At 39.6% G+C, this 13,591-nt stretch overlaps 1 protein-coding gene across 10 annotated transcripts in view; it reads left to right on the forward strand.

Moving 5' to 3' along the window:
- Gpc5 (glypican 5) overlaps positions 1–13,591 on the forward strand; it is a 1,404,356-nt gene that overhangs the window by 538,772 nt on the left and 851,993 nt on the right. The window contains exon 7 of one of the 10 annotated variants that reach the window (XM_060391594.1): positions 11,469–11,720. The exons of the other annotated variants lie outside the window; for them this stretch is intronic. Coding sequence (XP_060247577.1) covers positions 11,469–11,495 — 27 coding nt within the window. The 3' untranslated portion in view covers positions 11,496–11,720. Of the gene's footprint in view, positions 1–11,468; positions 11,721–13,591 lie in introns of those variants that run through there. 10 annotated transcript variants of the gene reach the window in all.

The raw sequence follows: 13,591 nt of genomic DNA on the forward strand, positions 1-13,591 counted from the left end.
ATAGATAAAGAAAAGATATCTTGGGTAAGTATGCTTTTATATTAATGAGGATTATCTAGAGGGACTGGAAATTAATGAACCAGACAGAGTGGAGGGGACAAGCCTTCTGTGATAGCAATCAGGATCAGTGATCCCATTCATGGTATTGAAAAATAGAGAATAATAAGAAAAGGCATCACTGTTTAGCCTTTTCATGAACATCGTTAAAAATTAAGCAGCGCTCATTTCAAAGTTACAGGCAATGACTCATTATGGAAACAAACATGTGACCGTGGTCCAAAAAGTGTCCCCAAAGTCTATATTCAAACATGGCATCCCTACCATGAATTTTATACATAGATACAGGAAAAAAAGAAAGTCACAAATTAAAACACGTTTAACTGTAGTAGGTGGGTTGCAGCAGGGTAGGGCATATCTGCTTTAGATTACAAATGCTGTATAGCTTCATCCTTAATTTGGGGGTTCATAAAAGTGAGAAGTCTGCCAAATTAATACATTTTAAAACATTCCATCTAATAGTCACATGGATATCACAAAGGACATAGAGGTGGGAAAGAAGTGGCTAGTAAAGAGGCTCAAGATTGCTCAAGGTAAATTTCCAATGGGCTCTGGATCTGCATCATTCCAACCTATCCACAGTCTTTGAAGTTCTAACCAAGTCATGACCATAGCAGAAAGCTCAGTGGAAGATGTGGCTTTCACTTGCAATAACAAAAAATGACTGACCATGTAATTAACAAAAAAAAAAAAAATTAGCACAACTCAGTCAGCTAGAAGTGTGAGATGAAGAGGGGGGCGGCTGTAAGGCCTCTCTTTAGAGTATAGGAGCTGTTCCTCACAATGTCCTCCACAAATTCTTCCCTTCATGCAGACAGATGTCTGTAAATTTTTCTTTTAATGGTGCCAGACCCATCTGGTCCAGGCCAATACATATGACATAACTGTGTCCCAATACAGTTATATTCCTGAATCAGGGCTGGATTTAAACATATGAGTTTACATAGAAAATGAAAGTCAACCATCAGACAAAGTATATCAGCATGACCTACTTCAGTGGTTTTTGAGGCTCCTGAATTGATTTTAACTGAAACAGAGAGAAACACATGTAAGAACATGTTGACAAAATTGAAGATGTTGCTGAGGAGTAATTGGAGCCGTCCTCTTAGCCTCGATGGAGAAAACCTTCTGGAAAATCCGAAGCGTTATCTCAGTGGTCCATGGTTGTTGTGAAAGATGTGACCATGAAGCATCCTCAAGGATATACATCAAACAATGAGATTAAAAATTAATGTCTCGTATACAACATCTCATCTACAAATGGTCTTGGATAACTCAACAGTAACCCCCAATCATAAAAAAAAAAAAAACTAAAATGGGGAAAATAATCTGAGTAGGAACATACACAAGAGGCTGCATATTATGCGGAAGAGCAGGTTTCCAGGGATAGAGTCAACTAAACCATTAATCAATATGCAAGAGACCAAGAAGACAAGAGCAAGCAACTCTGAAGGGAATGACTCAAGCTGCTGCCCGTGGAAATGAAAGCAACTAAACCTCCTTCATTTATTTGTTCATTTAATTGCTCTACAACCTGATCCCAGCCCCTTCCCCCCTCTCCTACCAGCCTACCCTCCAACCCCCTTCTCCTATTGTCCCCACTTCTTCTCAGAGAAGGGGAGGTCCACAAGGTACCAACCCACCCTGGCAGCTCAAGTCTCAGCAGAACCAAGCGCACCCTCTCCCACTGAGGCCAGACAAGTCAGCCCATCTGGGGGAAAGGGATCCAAAGGGAGGCAACAGAGTCAGAGACAGCCCTTACTCCAGATGTTAGGGGACCCACAGGAAGAACAAGCTGCACATCTGCTACATATGTGTTGGGGATCTAGGAACAGCTCATGTGTGCTTCTTTGTTGGTGGTTCCGTCTCTGTGAGCCCACATGGGCCCAGATTAGTTTACTCTGTAGGTGTTCCTGTGGTGTCCTTGACCCTCTGGCTGCCTCAATCCTTTTTCCCACTTTTCCACAAAAGTCTCCAAGCTCGGCCTATTGTTAGGTTGTGGGTCTCTGCATCTGTTTATCCATCAGCTGGTGGATAAAGCCTTTCAGAGGACAATTATGCCAGAATCCTGTCTGCAAGTGTAACAAAGTATCATTAGTAGTATCAGGGGTGGGCTCTCTCTCATGGGGTGGGTCTCAGGTTGGGCCAGTCATTGGTTTGCTGTTTCCTGAATCTCTGATCCATCTTTATCCCTACAATTCTTGTAGGCAAGGAAAATTTGGGTCAAAAGTTTTATAGGTGGGTTTTATAGGAGGTTGGTATTTGATTCCCTCAACTAGAAGTCCCACCTGGATACAGGGGATGGAGAGGTCAGGCTCCATATTCCCCACTGCTAGAATTCTCAACCCATATAGAATCTCAGGAGCCTCCCCTGCCCAGAAATACCAGCCCTGAGTTAGTTAACACACTGGTTAGGCCTGAGTGAAGTTACAATATATAAATATATATATACACATATATATAGTTACAATTTATATAATATATAAATATATATTATAAATTATATATCACTATATATTATAAATTTATGATATATGATATAAATTATATATATATATATATATATATATACATGCACACTGGGATGAAGAGGTGGCTCAACAGTTAACAGTGAGAGTGCATATTGTTCTTGCAGAAGACTAGGTTTGATTCCCAGCACCCAGGTTGGATGGCTTAACATTGTGACTACAATTCTAAGGACCCTTCTGCCTTCTTCATAAACCTGTCTTTATGTACACAAACACACACACACTTTAATTTGTGAAAAACAAATGATGTATATGTATACAAAACTTGCCAAAAGTTAAATGTAGTATAACAATGGGCAAAGGGAAAGTGAATGAGAAAACGGGGCTGCTGAAAAATCTTGGGAATGAGTAGCCATGGACACTGGTACTTTTTCTTGCATAAGACAATAATTGAGTGCCAAGCACATCAGATTATTGAATGGTCTGTTTCCTGATAATCATGTGCTTAATATTTGACCTAATCTGCTGTTACTATAATTCCTACTTTATATTAAAATGTAAGACCCGATTTGATAACCAAGAGTTAGGGTCAGTACTGGCACTTAGTTATTTGTTTTAGTTCTATTCTATATGTCATTTGCTACCCTTGTTAAGCATATATTTATAATCTGACATTTTTCTTGAAATATTTTTTAATATCTATTACAGACACAAGAAACTTCATTCCTCTGGGTATGGTGGCACATGATTTCCTTTAATCTTAGCTAATGCAAGGCAGAGGCAGGTGGATCTCTGAGTTTTAGCCCAACCTGATCTATAGAGTGAGTTCCATTTCAGCCAGAGGTACACATGGAAATCCTGTCTCAAAATAAACAAAAACAAAACCAACCTAACAAACAAGCAAATAGAAACTTCACTCCATTGCATTAGACATATTTTTTTGAGCCTATAGTGGTTATTTTTATTCCAACCACCCCAGAGCACATTAGGTTTCTTCAGTACACATTGGAATGACAACTTGTGTTGACATTGTTCAAATATTTTTAAGGTGAACACTTGTCTCACAGAAGGACTGGAGCAGAGCACCAGAATGCAGTCACAGTGGACAGAACTAGGCTCTATGTTCTAGGATCTTTGAGCAAAGCTACCATTGTGTCATGCCTCAGAAGCTAGTGTGGAAGGTATTAAATCAGAAATCTGGACAGCTCTGCCATGACACAAGACATCTCTCACCTTGCTGACTACATAGTTATGTAGAGGGAGGAAACTGAGAGTGTATCTCACACACTAGCATCAGGAATTTCCAGAATTGTCTATATTTTGTCTATTCCTTACATGCTAGAAAAAACGCATATGTTGAGTGCATGACTGTTATCTACATGGATTATTATTTGAGCCTTTACTATATATTAAAATAGAGTAAGATGATTAAACACACTAACAAAATTTGATAGTGCTCAGAGTCTTATCTTCCGAATCCACAAGAAACTTCATGTGTCAATTCACAGCAGCAGCCTAAGGAAGTTTTAAATAGAAAAATCTCCTTGGAATATGTCTGCTTCCTCCAGAAAAGTAAAACTTTGGCTTTCCCAATTAAAAAGAGTGATTTTTTTTACCATGATCACTATCATTGCTTTATTTGACTCATAAACCACTCTAACTTATTACCTCACAATTCTGAATGTGTACAGATCTGTTTATCAGAATAAATTGAGAAGTCATCTTCCTTCTAGGCACAATGCTAGCAAGTTCATCCTTGATTAAAAACAAAACCTTTTTTCTGAAACTGTTTCTCCAACCAAGGACCATGTATGGATATAACCTAGAACCTTTACTCGGACGAAGCTCGTGGTAGCTCAATAACCAATTGGTTTCCCATAGTAGGGGATACAGGGACTATCTCTGACAGGAACTCAATGGCAGGCTCTTTGACTCCCAACCCCCCAAGGGAGGAGCAGTTCTGCTAGGCCACAGAGGAGGACTTCGAAGCCAGCCCTGAAGATACGTGATAAAACAGGGCCAGACGAAATGGGAGGAGGTCCTCCCCAGTCCGTGGACTTGGAAAGGAGCAGGGAGAAGCTGAGGGAGTGAGGGCGGGATTGGGAGGGAATGGGGGAGCGGGATGCAGCTGGGATGCAGAGTTGATAAAATGTAAATAATAACAAACAATAAAAAAAGAACTTTCCTATTTCTTTTATACAGCTTGTATACAGACACCCCTAGCATAGTAGCTGTACAAATGATTTCTTTCCTGCACAAGTTATAGATTCTTCTGTTTGGTTGCTGTAAAGAAAAATGCCAATTGAAGGAGACTTTCAGGGATCACAGGCAGGGAGTTTATAAAAGAGAATGTCAAATGGAAAATGGATTTAAAAGTGAAGAAAGATATGATTTTCTCTCTCTCTCTCTCTCTCTCTCTCTCTCTCTCTCTCTCTCTCTCTCTCTTGGTGTGTGTGTGTGTGTGTGTAGGGCACCAGCCTCCCCAGCTGAGGAAGCTAAGCAAATAGATGTTGATTACACTGCCTCTCCCATCAGGTCGTTCCTACCTTAAAAAAAAAAAAAAGAAGAGTAAGGGTGAGGTTGTCTTCCTAAAAAGTTTTCTGAGATATTTTATGGGGCTCCTCAAAGATTTGGGAAGGAGCACAGTCTTCCACAGTGATACCTCCAGAACCATGTTCATTGTGAGGTCCTCAGCATGACCATTGTGAGTCACCGAGCACTTGCAGAGATGTCAAATGCTTTAGAGCACTATTGTGGGATTCAAGTTCCAGACTGTTTTAACAGAGAAGTCTGAGGAGGATGTAGAACTAAATGATAGAGAAGATATTATAACATTGGGAAGAGTACAGTATTGTATTATCAGGAAGAACGGAAATCCAGCACATGTGAGTGAGGGAAGGAGGCTTTATGAAGGCGGATAAAAATGTGAATGTTGACGGGATTGATGCAGGGGCTGAGCGTAGTTCTAATACAGGTGTGAGAGGCAGAAAAATCAAGTTTGCCTCATACTGTAAATGTTTATTTTAAAATTTCATCACTTGAAGGAATAGACTGTTTCTGACAGGAACTCATTGGCGGGCTCTTTGACCACCTTCCCCCCACCCCGAGGGAGGAGCAGCCCTGCTAGGTCACGGAGGAGGACTTTGTGGCCAGTCCTGAAGAGACCTGATAATCGAGGGTCAGATGGAAGAAGAGGAGGTCCTCCCCAATCTGTGAACTAGGAAAGGGGCAGGGAGGAGGTGAGAGAGAGAGACGGTGGGGTTGGGAGGGAATGAGGGAGCGGGTTACAGCTGGGATGCAGAGTTAATAAACTGTAACTAATATTTAAAATATAAAATAAAATATTCTCAAAAAAAAATAAGAAATGAGACTTCTCTGTTAAAAGAAGTAATTCCCAGTTACCTATTTACAACTGTAGATGCTCACTCTTCAAATATCTTCTTAGGATAGACTCTTTTCTCCATTGTTTTCTTCAAAAACATTCCATCAAACCTATTCCAGTTTCAAGACAAACTTTTTATATGAATACCTCATCATGATTTTATGTTCTCTAAACAACCTCTACAATCTTGGCCTTAGATCGAATGCTTTTTTTTTCTGTTTTGTTTTTTTTTTTGGTTTTTAAGTTTCATTTGGATACTAAATAATATTCTTTTTCTAGGCAGTCATGAAGATAAAACAGTTTGTTTACCTGACAGAAAACAAATGCTCTCACATTGAGGCAGGTTATCAAGCAGCATGAGTCCAAACAGAGGATTAATCTTTTCTTTTCTTTCATGTTTCTACCAAAATAACTTATGTGGATCTATTTTCCTATGTTGAGTGCAATGAATTAAATGATTTCAAAAGAATTTATTTCATCTTATTCCCTAGTATAAGGTGGTATTCAGTTTTAAAACAAGAACATATAGTGATAGTAAAAATATTTTTGCAATATTTTCTTTTGCCTTCTTTTTCTCCAGTTATGGATTCTGGTTTTATCTATGTTTTCTTTCTTTCTTTCTTTCTTTCTTTCTTTCTTTCTTTCTTTCTTTCTTTCTTTTCTTTGCCATTTGAGGACTCTCTTTTGATATGAGCTAGCCAATAAATTACAGCCAAATTAGGTGATCTGTGATGATAATTTTTGTAGAAATAGATTATATTATTTAATTAAATAATCTCGGATAGCAGATGGCTCCACAGAAAACAGACCAACGCCAGTGAACCAGTACCCAAAGTACACCAGAATAAGGACACATTCCTTCATCTCCCCACCATTCTCCATTTCCTTTCAACATTCTTTCCACACCGTAGGACTTAGTATTGTTCTTTCTGCTTGCTCCAGTTCATTATTAAGACTTTACTTTTCATATATTGTACCACATGCAATGACAATTCTTCCTCCTTCTTCTCTGTATTCACTCCCTTATTCTCCCTTCCTTCTTATCTTCCTTTTTATCTTCATGATGCCAAGAAATCAGCAAAAGACTTAGGTAACATATATCAATACTTTTGGATATAATTTTATTTTAAACCTTTAACTATTAATATAAATAATTTATAGTGTATTGGATTTTTAATCAATGAACATTAATAAAAACAATATATATACACTTTTCATGAGCATTTTAACAATCTAAACAATGTATTCTACAATAAAATTTAGAATAAAAGACTTCTAAATATAACATGAGTTTACTAACTTGAATTAAAAGTTCAGAAGAAAAGTTATAAAATAACATCATCATTAACAACAACAAAACCCAGGGATACTGAGTGATATGCCTAAGACTATGAAATGAAGTACTGACAAGAAGAATGGAGGCCCAGACTTATGACAAATGTCCTAATCCAGTTAAACATAGAAATGAGATGATTTATTATCAAAAAAATCAAGAAAAGTACTTAAAATATAGTTGTAGGTGAATCTAACAAGTGATTCTCAGCTACAATCTGAATATGAATAAAAATATAGGGACATGGAACATCATAAGCAGTTTAGGAATACAGGCAAGCAAGCACATATAATTTAGCCCATTATATTTAGCCTATTATTGTTATTTTATAATTATTTTACTTTATATAAAATATGCTACGTGATATGTTAGTGAATTATTCATTTTTATTTTTATTCATTAATATAGTTTATAATGAATCTTTAAAATAATAATTCTGGTAAATAATGTAGAAAACCATAATGTATAAAGCATCAAAAATCAGTAATAGTTGAGTGCTTACCCCTAACTGGGACAGTTACATCACCCCCTTCAGAGGCCAGGAAACATAACTGGAAAGGCAGCAGTAAGAATGTAAGGGCCAGAGGCCAGGTTGTTGTGCAGGACAAAAAGTCTCCTCAACATACCATAGTTGTTTCCCTTGTGAACTCATGAAGCTGCAGTTATGTGCACATTTCATCATGGGTAGGAGAGGAGCCCATGAGGATGAACCATTTTGATACATCCTACTAAACACTCCAGAAGAACTGAAACAAAATATGTTGGCAGAGCATCCCCACAGATGGACAGTGGGCGGCTGTCACTTTCCTGTAGGCTTTGAACACAGTCCCACTAGTCTTTAGTTGGAAGAATTTCTGTTTGATGTGATAGCTGTTACATTCTTATACTCTATATGTTATAACCTCTACTGTATCCAATTTTAAGACATTAATTCCATATATTAACATGTTCTGTGAGCAGATGAATAAGCAGATGAATAAACACATCAAAATGCGATTTATTGTGGATTTCTACATGAAATCAATCGCCCATTATGATTTTGACCCAATTTTATCATCACATTATCCAATATTTTGCTTGTAATATAGACAACATATCTAACAAAACAATTTTGTGAATGTTAGGATGTTTTTATCCTTCCCTTACCTGACATCACATACATTTATTTTTAGCTAATATCTGAAATGTATAGAAAAAGCAAGAAATCAGACACCAACAAACTAAATAACCCAATTAAAACATGGGGTACAGAGCTAAACAGAAAATTCTCAACAGAAGAATCTCAAATGTTCAAGAAACACTTAATGAAATGTTCAGCATCCTTAGCCATCAGACAAATACAACGTCCATGAGATTCCATCTTATACCCTTCAGAATGGCTAAAATCAAAACCTCAAGAGACACCACATGCTGGAGAGGATGTAGAGAAAGGGTACACTCGTCCGTTGCTAGTGGGAGTGCAAACTTGTACAACCATTTTGGAAATCAATCTGACAGTTTCTCAGAAAATTGGGATTAGTTCTACCACTCCTGGGCATATAAACAAAAGATGCTCCACCATACCACAAGGATACTTGCTCACAACTATGTTTATAGCTTTTTGTCTTTTTTTTTTTTTTGTAATAGCCAGAATCTGGAAACAACCTAGATGCCTCTCAACTGAAGAGTGGATAAAAAAAAAAAAAGTCATACATTTATACAGTGGAATCTATTCAGCTATTAAAAACAAGGAAATCATGAAATTTGTAGAAAAACAGTGGATGAAACTAGAAAATATAATCCTGAGTGAGGTAACCTAAACTCTAAAACACATGCATGGTATGTATCCATTTATAAGTGGATACTACACATAAAGTGCAGAATAACCATGCTAAAATCCACAGACCCAAAGAATCTAGGTTACAAGGAGGGCCCAAGGGAGGAGGCTTGAATCTCAGAAGGGGAAATAATGTAGGCATTGGAGGTGGATGGATGGAGGGAACAACGTAGGGAAAGGGATGGGATGGGCAGCAAGGGCAGGAGATTAGGAGTAGGGAGAGCCAGGGAGAGAGGGTCTGGTTAGAGAAAGGAAATCAGAGGTGAGACCTGGGATAAAGGAGGCCCCCAGGAAGTATATTGGGTCACCCTAGCTGAGAGTCCTAGCACTGGTGACATGGAGCTGAAATGGTCATCTGCTGTAGCCAGTCAGGCCTTCCAGTGAAGAGATAAGGAAACCAACCCACCCACAAGATCTTTGACTCAAAATGTGTCCTGCCTACAAGATGTGTAGTGACAAAGATGGAGCAAAGACTGAGGGAGTGTCCAAACCCTGGGCCTACTTGATACCCTGCTATGCTTGCGGACAGGAGCCTAGCATAACTGTCTTCTGAGAGGCCTCATCCAGCAGCTTATGAACACACCCACAGCCAAACATTAGACAGAGTTCAGGGAGTCCTATGGAAAAGTTGGGGGAATGAGTGAAGGAGTGGAAGGAATCAAGGAATCCACAAGAAGACGTACAGAGTCAAATAACCTAGGCTTTTGGGGGCTTACAGAAAATGAACCATCAGCCAAAGAGCTTACATGGACTGGCCCTAGGCTCCTGTACATATGTAGCAGACACGCAACTTGGTCTTCATGTGGTTCCCTCAACAACAGGAGCAGGGCTCCTCTCTGACTCTGATGCCTCCTTTGGATACAGGCCCCTTAACTGGGCCACCTTTTCTGGTCTCAGTGAGGGAGGATGTGTCTAGCCCTATAAAACTTAATATGCCCATATGCCAGGGGGGGTTGGTACCCATGGGGGACCTTCCCTTTCTCTGAGAATAAGGAGAGGGAGACTGGAGAGGGGTGTGCAGGGGTGAGATTGATAGGAGAGAAAGGAGGGCCGCAATGAGGATGTAAACTGAACAAATAGATAAATTTTAAAAACTTAAAAAAGCCCTTAACTTTGAAGACAGAAAGTGACATTTCAAATTCATGAGATGGGTCTCCTGTAATAAACAGGAATGAAAGGAGAGTGAAAGAAGCATTGTCTGAGACTCTGCTCTCCACATAAAAAGGTGCAAGGGAAACAAAAACGGCAAGTGAGCTCCTTTGCACCATCTGCTCTGCTTAGGTTGTTTTCATGGAGAATTATTTGTGGTAATGTTCCTTGATGCTTCTGTGAGGAGAAGACAGGAGAAAGGCTGCAGTGGAACTCTTTGTGGGTGTAAAACTTGACTTCCCGGGCTGTGGAAAATATCAATTTATTTAAGTAATAAAAACTAAGAGGGAAAGACAGAGCACCTGGTGAAGATCCGAGCATAGAAGGAAATGTGAACAGATCACTAAAATGTTCTTTTTTCTCATGTCTGTGATATCTGTATCCAACTCTGATAAAAGCCTGCCAGCCTGGCAGTGTTCTGTTTGAAGACAGCAGAGACGTCTGTTACACAGAACATGCCTGAAAATGAGAACCACATATAAGCTAGTCATTCTTAAGTGAAGTATTTTGAAGACCAGTGTTTCTCTACTTAAACAGCAGCAACAGGAAGTGGCATACCACTATGCTCCCCCATTTTTAGGTAGCACTTGTCTGAGGGTAGTTCTCACAGAGTGTTTTTAGTGGAGGAATGTGAAATAGGGAGACATAAAGGATGACACTTCTTTGATAAGAAGCAAAAAGAGACGTGTGAATATGGCAAGGGATGCGGAGTTTCCACTCAGTTACCAGGTCCTCACCCACAGGCAGGATGAGGTCCATGAGTCTGAGGCAGAGTGGAAGAGAACATGCAAATATTTCCCTTTTTCTCACTTTAACTTTGAGAGAATAACATTTTACTTCACACAAATTCTATTTACAACATATAACTTCAAACCTCAAACACATGTTTTCCTCAGATATTTTAAAAAGGGTTACAGAAAAAAGGAATTAATCAGTTCTGGAAAAGTTTAGACATTATTTTCCAGTCTACTGTGTAATATCACCAGCTTTCAAGAGATGTTAGTGTATTACCCAAAGGAAATACAGCTTCAAGGTCCAATAGACTGGAGAAATGCTGAGTGGGTCTTTTATTCTTTTGGGGTACAATACTTAATGGACTCAGTAATCTTAAGATAGAAGTTGGTATGACTCAGCCTTCTATAAAATGCATTTGGTTATAAAACCCATTTGTCATGCAGTATCATTTTGTTGGTATATATTTTGCAGGGAGCATAGTTTGGGAAATGATTTGAAGACATCATTATTTTTATACCCCTACTGCAGTGCTTCTCAACCATCGGTATCCTGTGAGCCTCCCAGGAAACTTCCTGAAGCAGGAGCTAGTGCGGTGTCTGAGCCCTGGCTCTCTGGCGGTGCGGGTTGCCGCGTGGGAGCCCACAGCAAGAGCCATGCAGCTGTGACACTAGCACGCTGCAGTAGAGTAGAAACATGTCCAAGTAGAGGCTGGAAAATCCTTTAGCATCAGCAACTCCAGCTGCTCACGCTGATGAAGGGAACCAGATCCCTCCAGTGAAGCCCTTCTCCGCCAGCCTGGACTGACATTGGAATAATAATAAAAGTCGAGTTCAGATGAAAAACGACTCTTTCTCATTTACAATTAACAAAATCATTGGGTACAAGAGAATATTCCACAACTCCAAACCCCTCCATAAGGCAGATCTATGAAAATTGATCAAATGTGGAAGAGATTGCAGCTGGGACTCCCGGGAGAGAGCTGATACGTTGTTCTGCAGTCCTTTCAGAGCAGGAAGTAGGGAAATGTCTGCATGCAAGCTTAGTGCCTGGGTCCAAAATAGAAATCATTAATCTTGAAGTGAATTACCTGAGGTCAGAGAGCACTGAGAGCTCAATAGCTGATTCAGTTTTGGAAATCCTAAAGGAAAATGGATACTATGTCTGACCCATATGGAACTTCCTTCTAGAGGACAACCTTGTAAAATGGCCCATGCTACCAGACTCTGTTGGCATTAGTGGTATTTGTGGCTTTGGTTCAAGTTCGTTTAGGAGTATCACAATCACATGACAAAAAGCCTCAGCACAAGAGGAGGGTTATAGATGACTGTTGAAGCCAAGCTAGAGGTTAGCACAGAACGAGTGAGCACACATGCCAGTGTCTGGGGTAAGATACTGCAGAGAGAAGCAGCATATGGGATGCTTTGGGAGTCCAGCAAGGTCCAATTACCAGCCCTCCCCCAATATGTTTCTGTGAGCTTGGAGTATATAGAGTGGGAAATTAAGCTTATCCAGTACATCATTATGCTGCTGCTTCATAAGCTCCAGGTGGACCACTGTTTTCTCAGTCTAACTTCAATCTGTTCTCAGAGTTCATATAATTTTATTATTAGATTTTATTCATTATTTTATTTATTAGATTATTATTATTATTTATATTCATTTTTTATTTTTTCAGCTTTTTTATTATTATTAATTACACTTTATTCATTTTGTATCCCCCCATAAGCCCCTCCCTCCTCCCCTCCTGATCCCACCCTTCCTCCCCTTTCTGCATGCACGCTCCTCCCCAAGTCCACTGATAAGGGAGGTCCTCCTCTCCTTCCTTCTGATCTTAGTCTATCAGATCACATCAGGAATGGCTGATTGTCTTCTTCTGTGGCCTGGTAAGGCTGCTCCCCCCTCAGGGGGAGGTGATCAAAGAGCAAGCCAATCAGATTATGTCAGAGGCAGTCCCTCTTCCCATCACTATGTAACCCACTTGGACACTAAACTACCATGGGCTACATCTATGCAGGGGTTCTAGGTTATCTCCATGAATAGTCCTTGGTTGGAGTATGAGTCTCTGGGAAGTTCCCTGTGTTCAAATTTTCTTGTTCTGTTGCTTTCCTTATGGAGTTCCTGTCCTCTCCAGCTCTTGCTATTTCCCACTTCTTACATAAAATTCCATTCACTCTGCCCAACAGTTGGCCATCAGGCTCAGCATCTGCTTTGATAGTCTGCAGGGCAGAGGCTTTCAGAGGCCCTCTGTGGCAGGTTCCTAGGTTGTTTCCTGTTTTCTTCTTCTGGCTTTCAGAGGCCCTCTGTAGCAGGTTCCTAGGTTGTTTCCTGTTTTCTTCTTCTTCTTCTTCTGATGTCCATTCTCTTTGCCTTCCAGGATGGAGATTGAACGTTTTAGTTAGGGTCTTCTCTTTTGCTTAGTTTGTTTAGATGAACCGATTTTAGTGGGTTTATCCTATGTTGTATGTTTATATAAGTGAGTATATACCATGTGTGTCTTTTTGCTTCTGGGACAACTCATTCAGGATGATCCTTTCCAGGTCCCACCATTTACCTGCAAATTTCATGATTTCCTTATTTTTCATTGCTGAGTAATACTCCATTGTATAGATGTACCACAATTTCTGCATCCATTCTTCAGTTGAGGGGCATCT

The sequence above is a fragment of the Meriones unguiculatus genome, chromosome 9, assembly GCF_030254825.1.
Source record: "Meriones unguiculatus strain TT.TT164.6M chromosome 9, Bangor_MerUng_6.1, whole genome shotgun sequence".
Lineage (NCBI taxonomy): Eukaryota > Metazoa > Chordata > Mammalia > Rodentia > Muridae > Meriones > Meriones unguiculatus.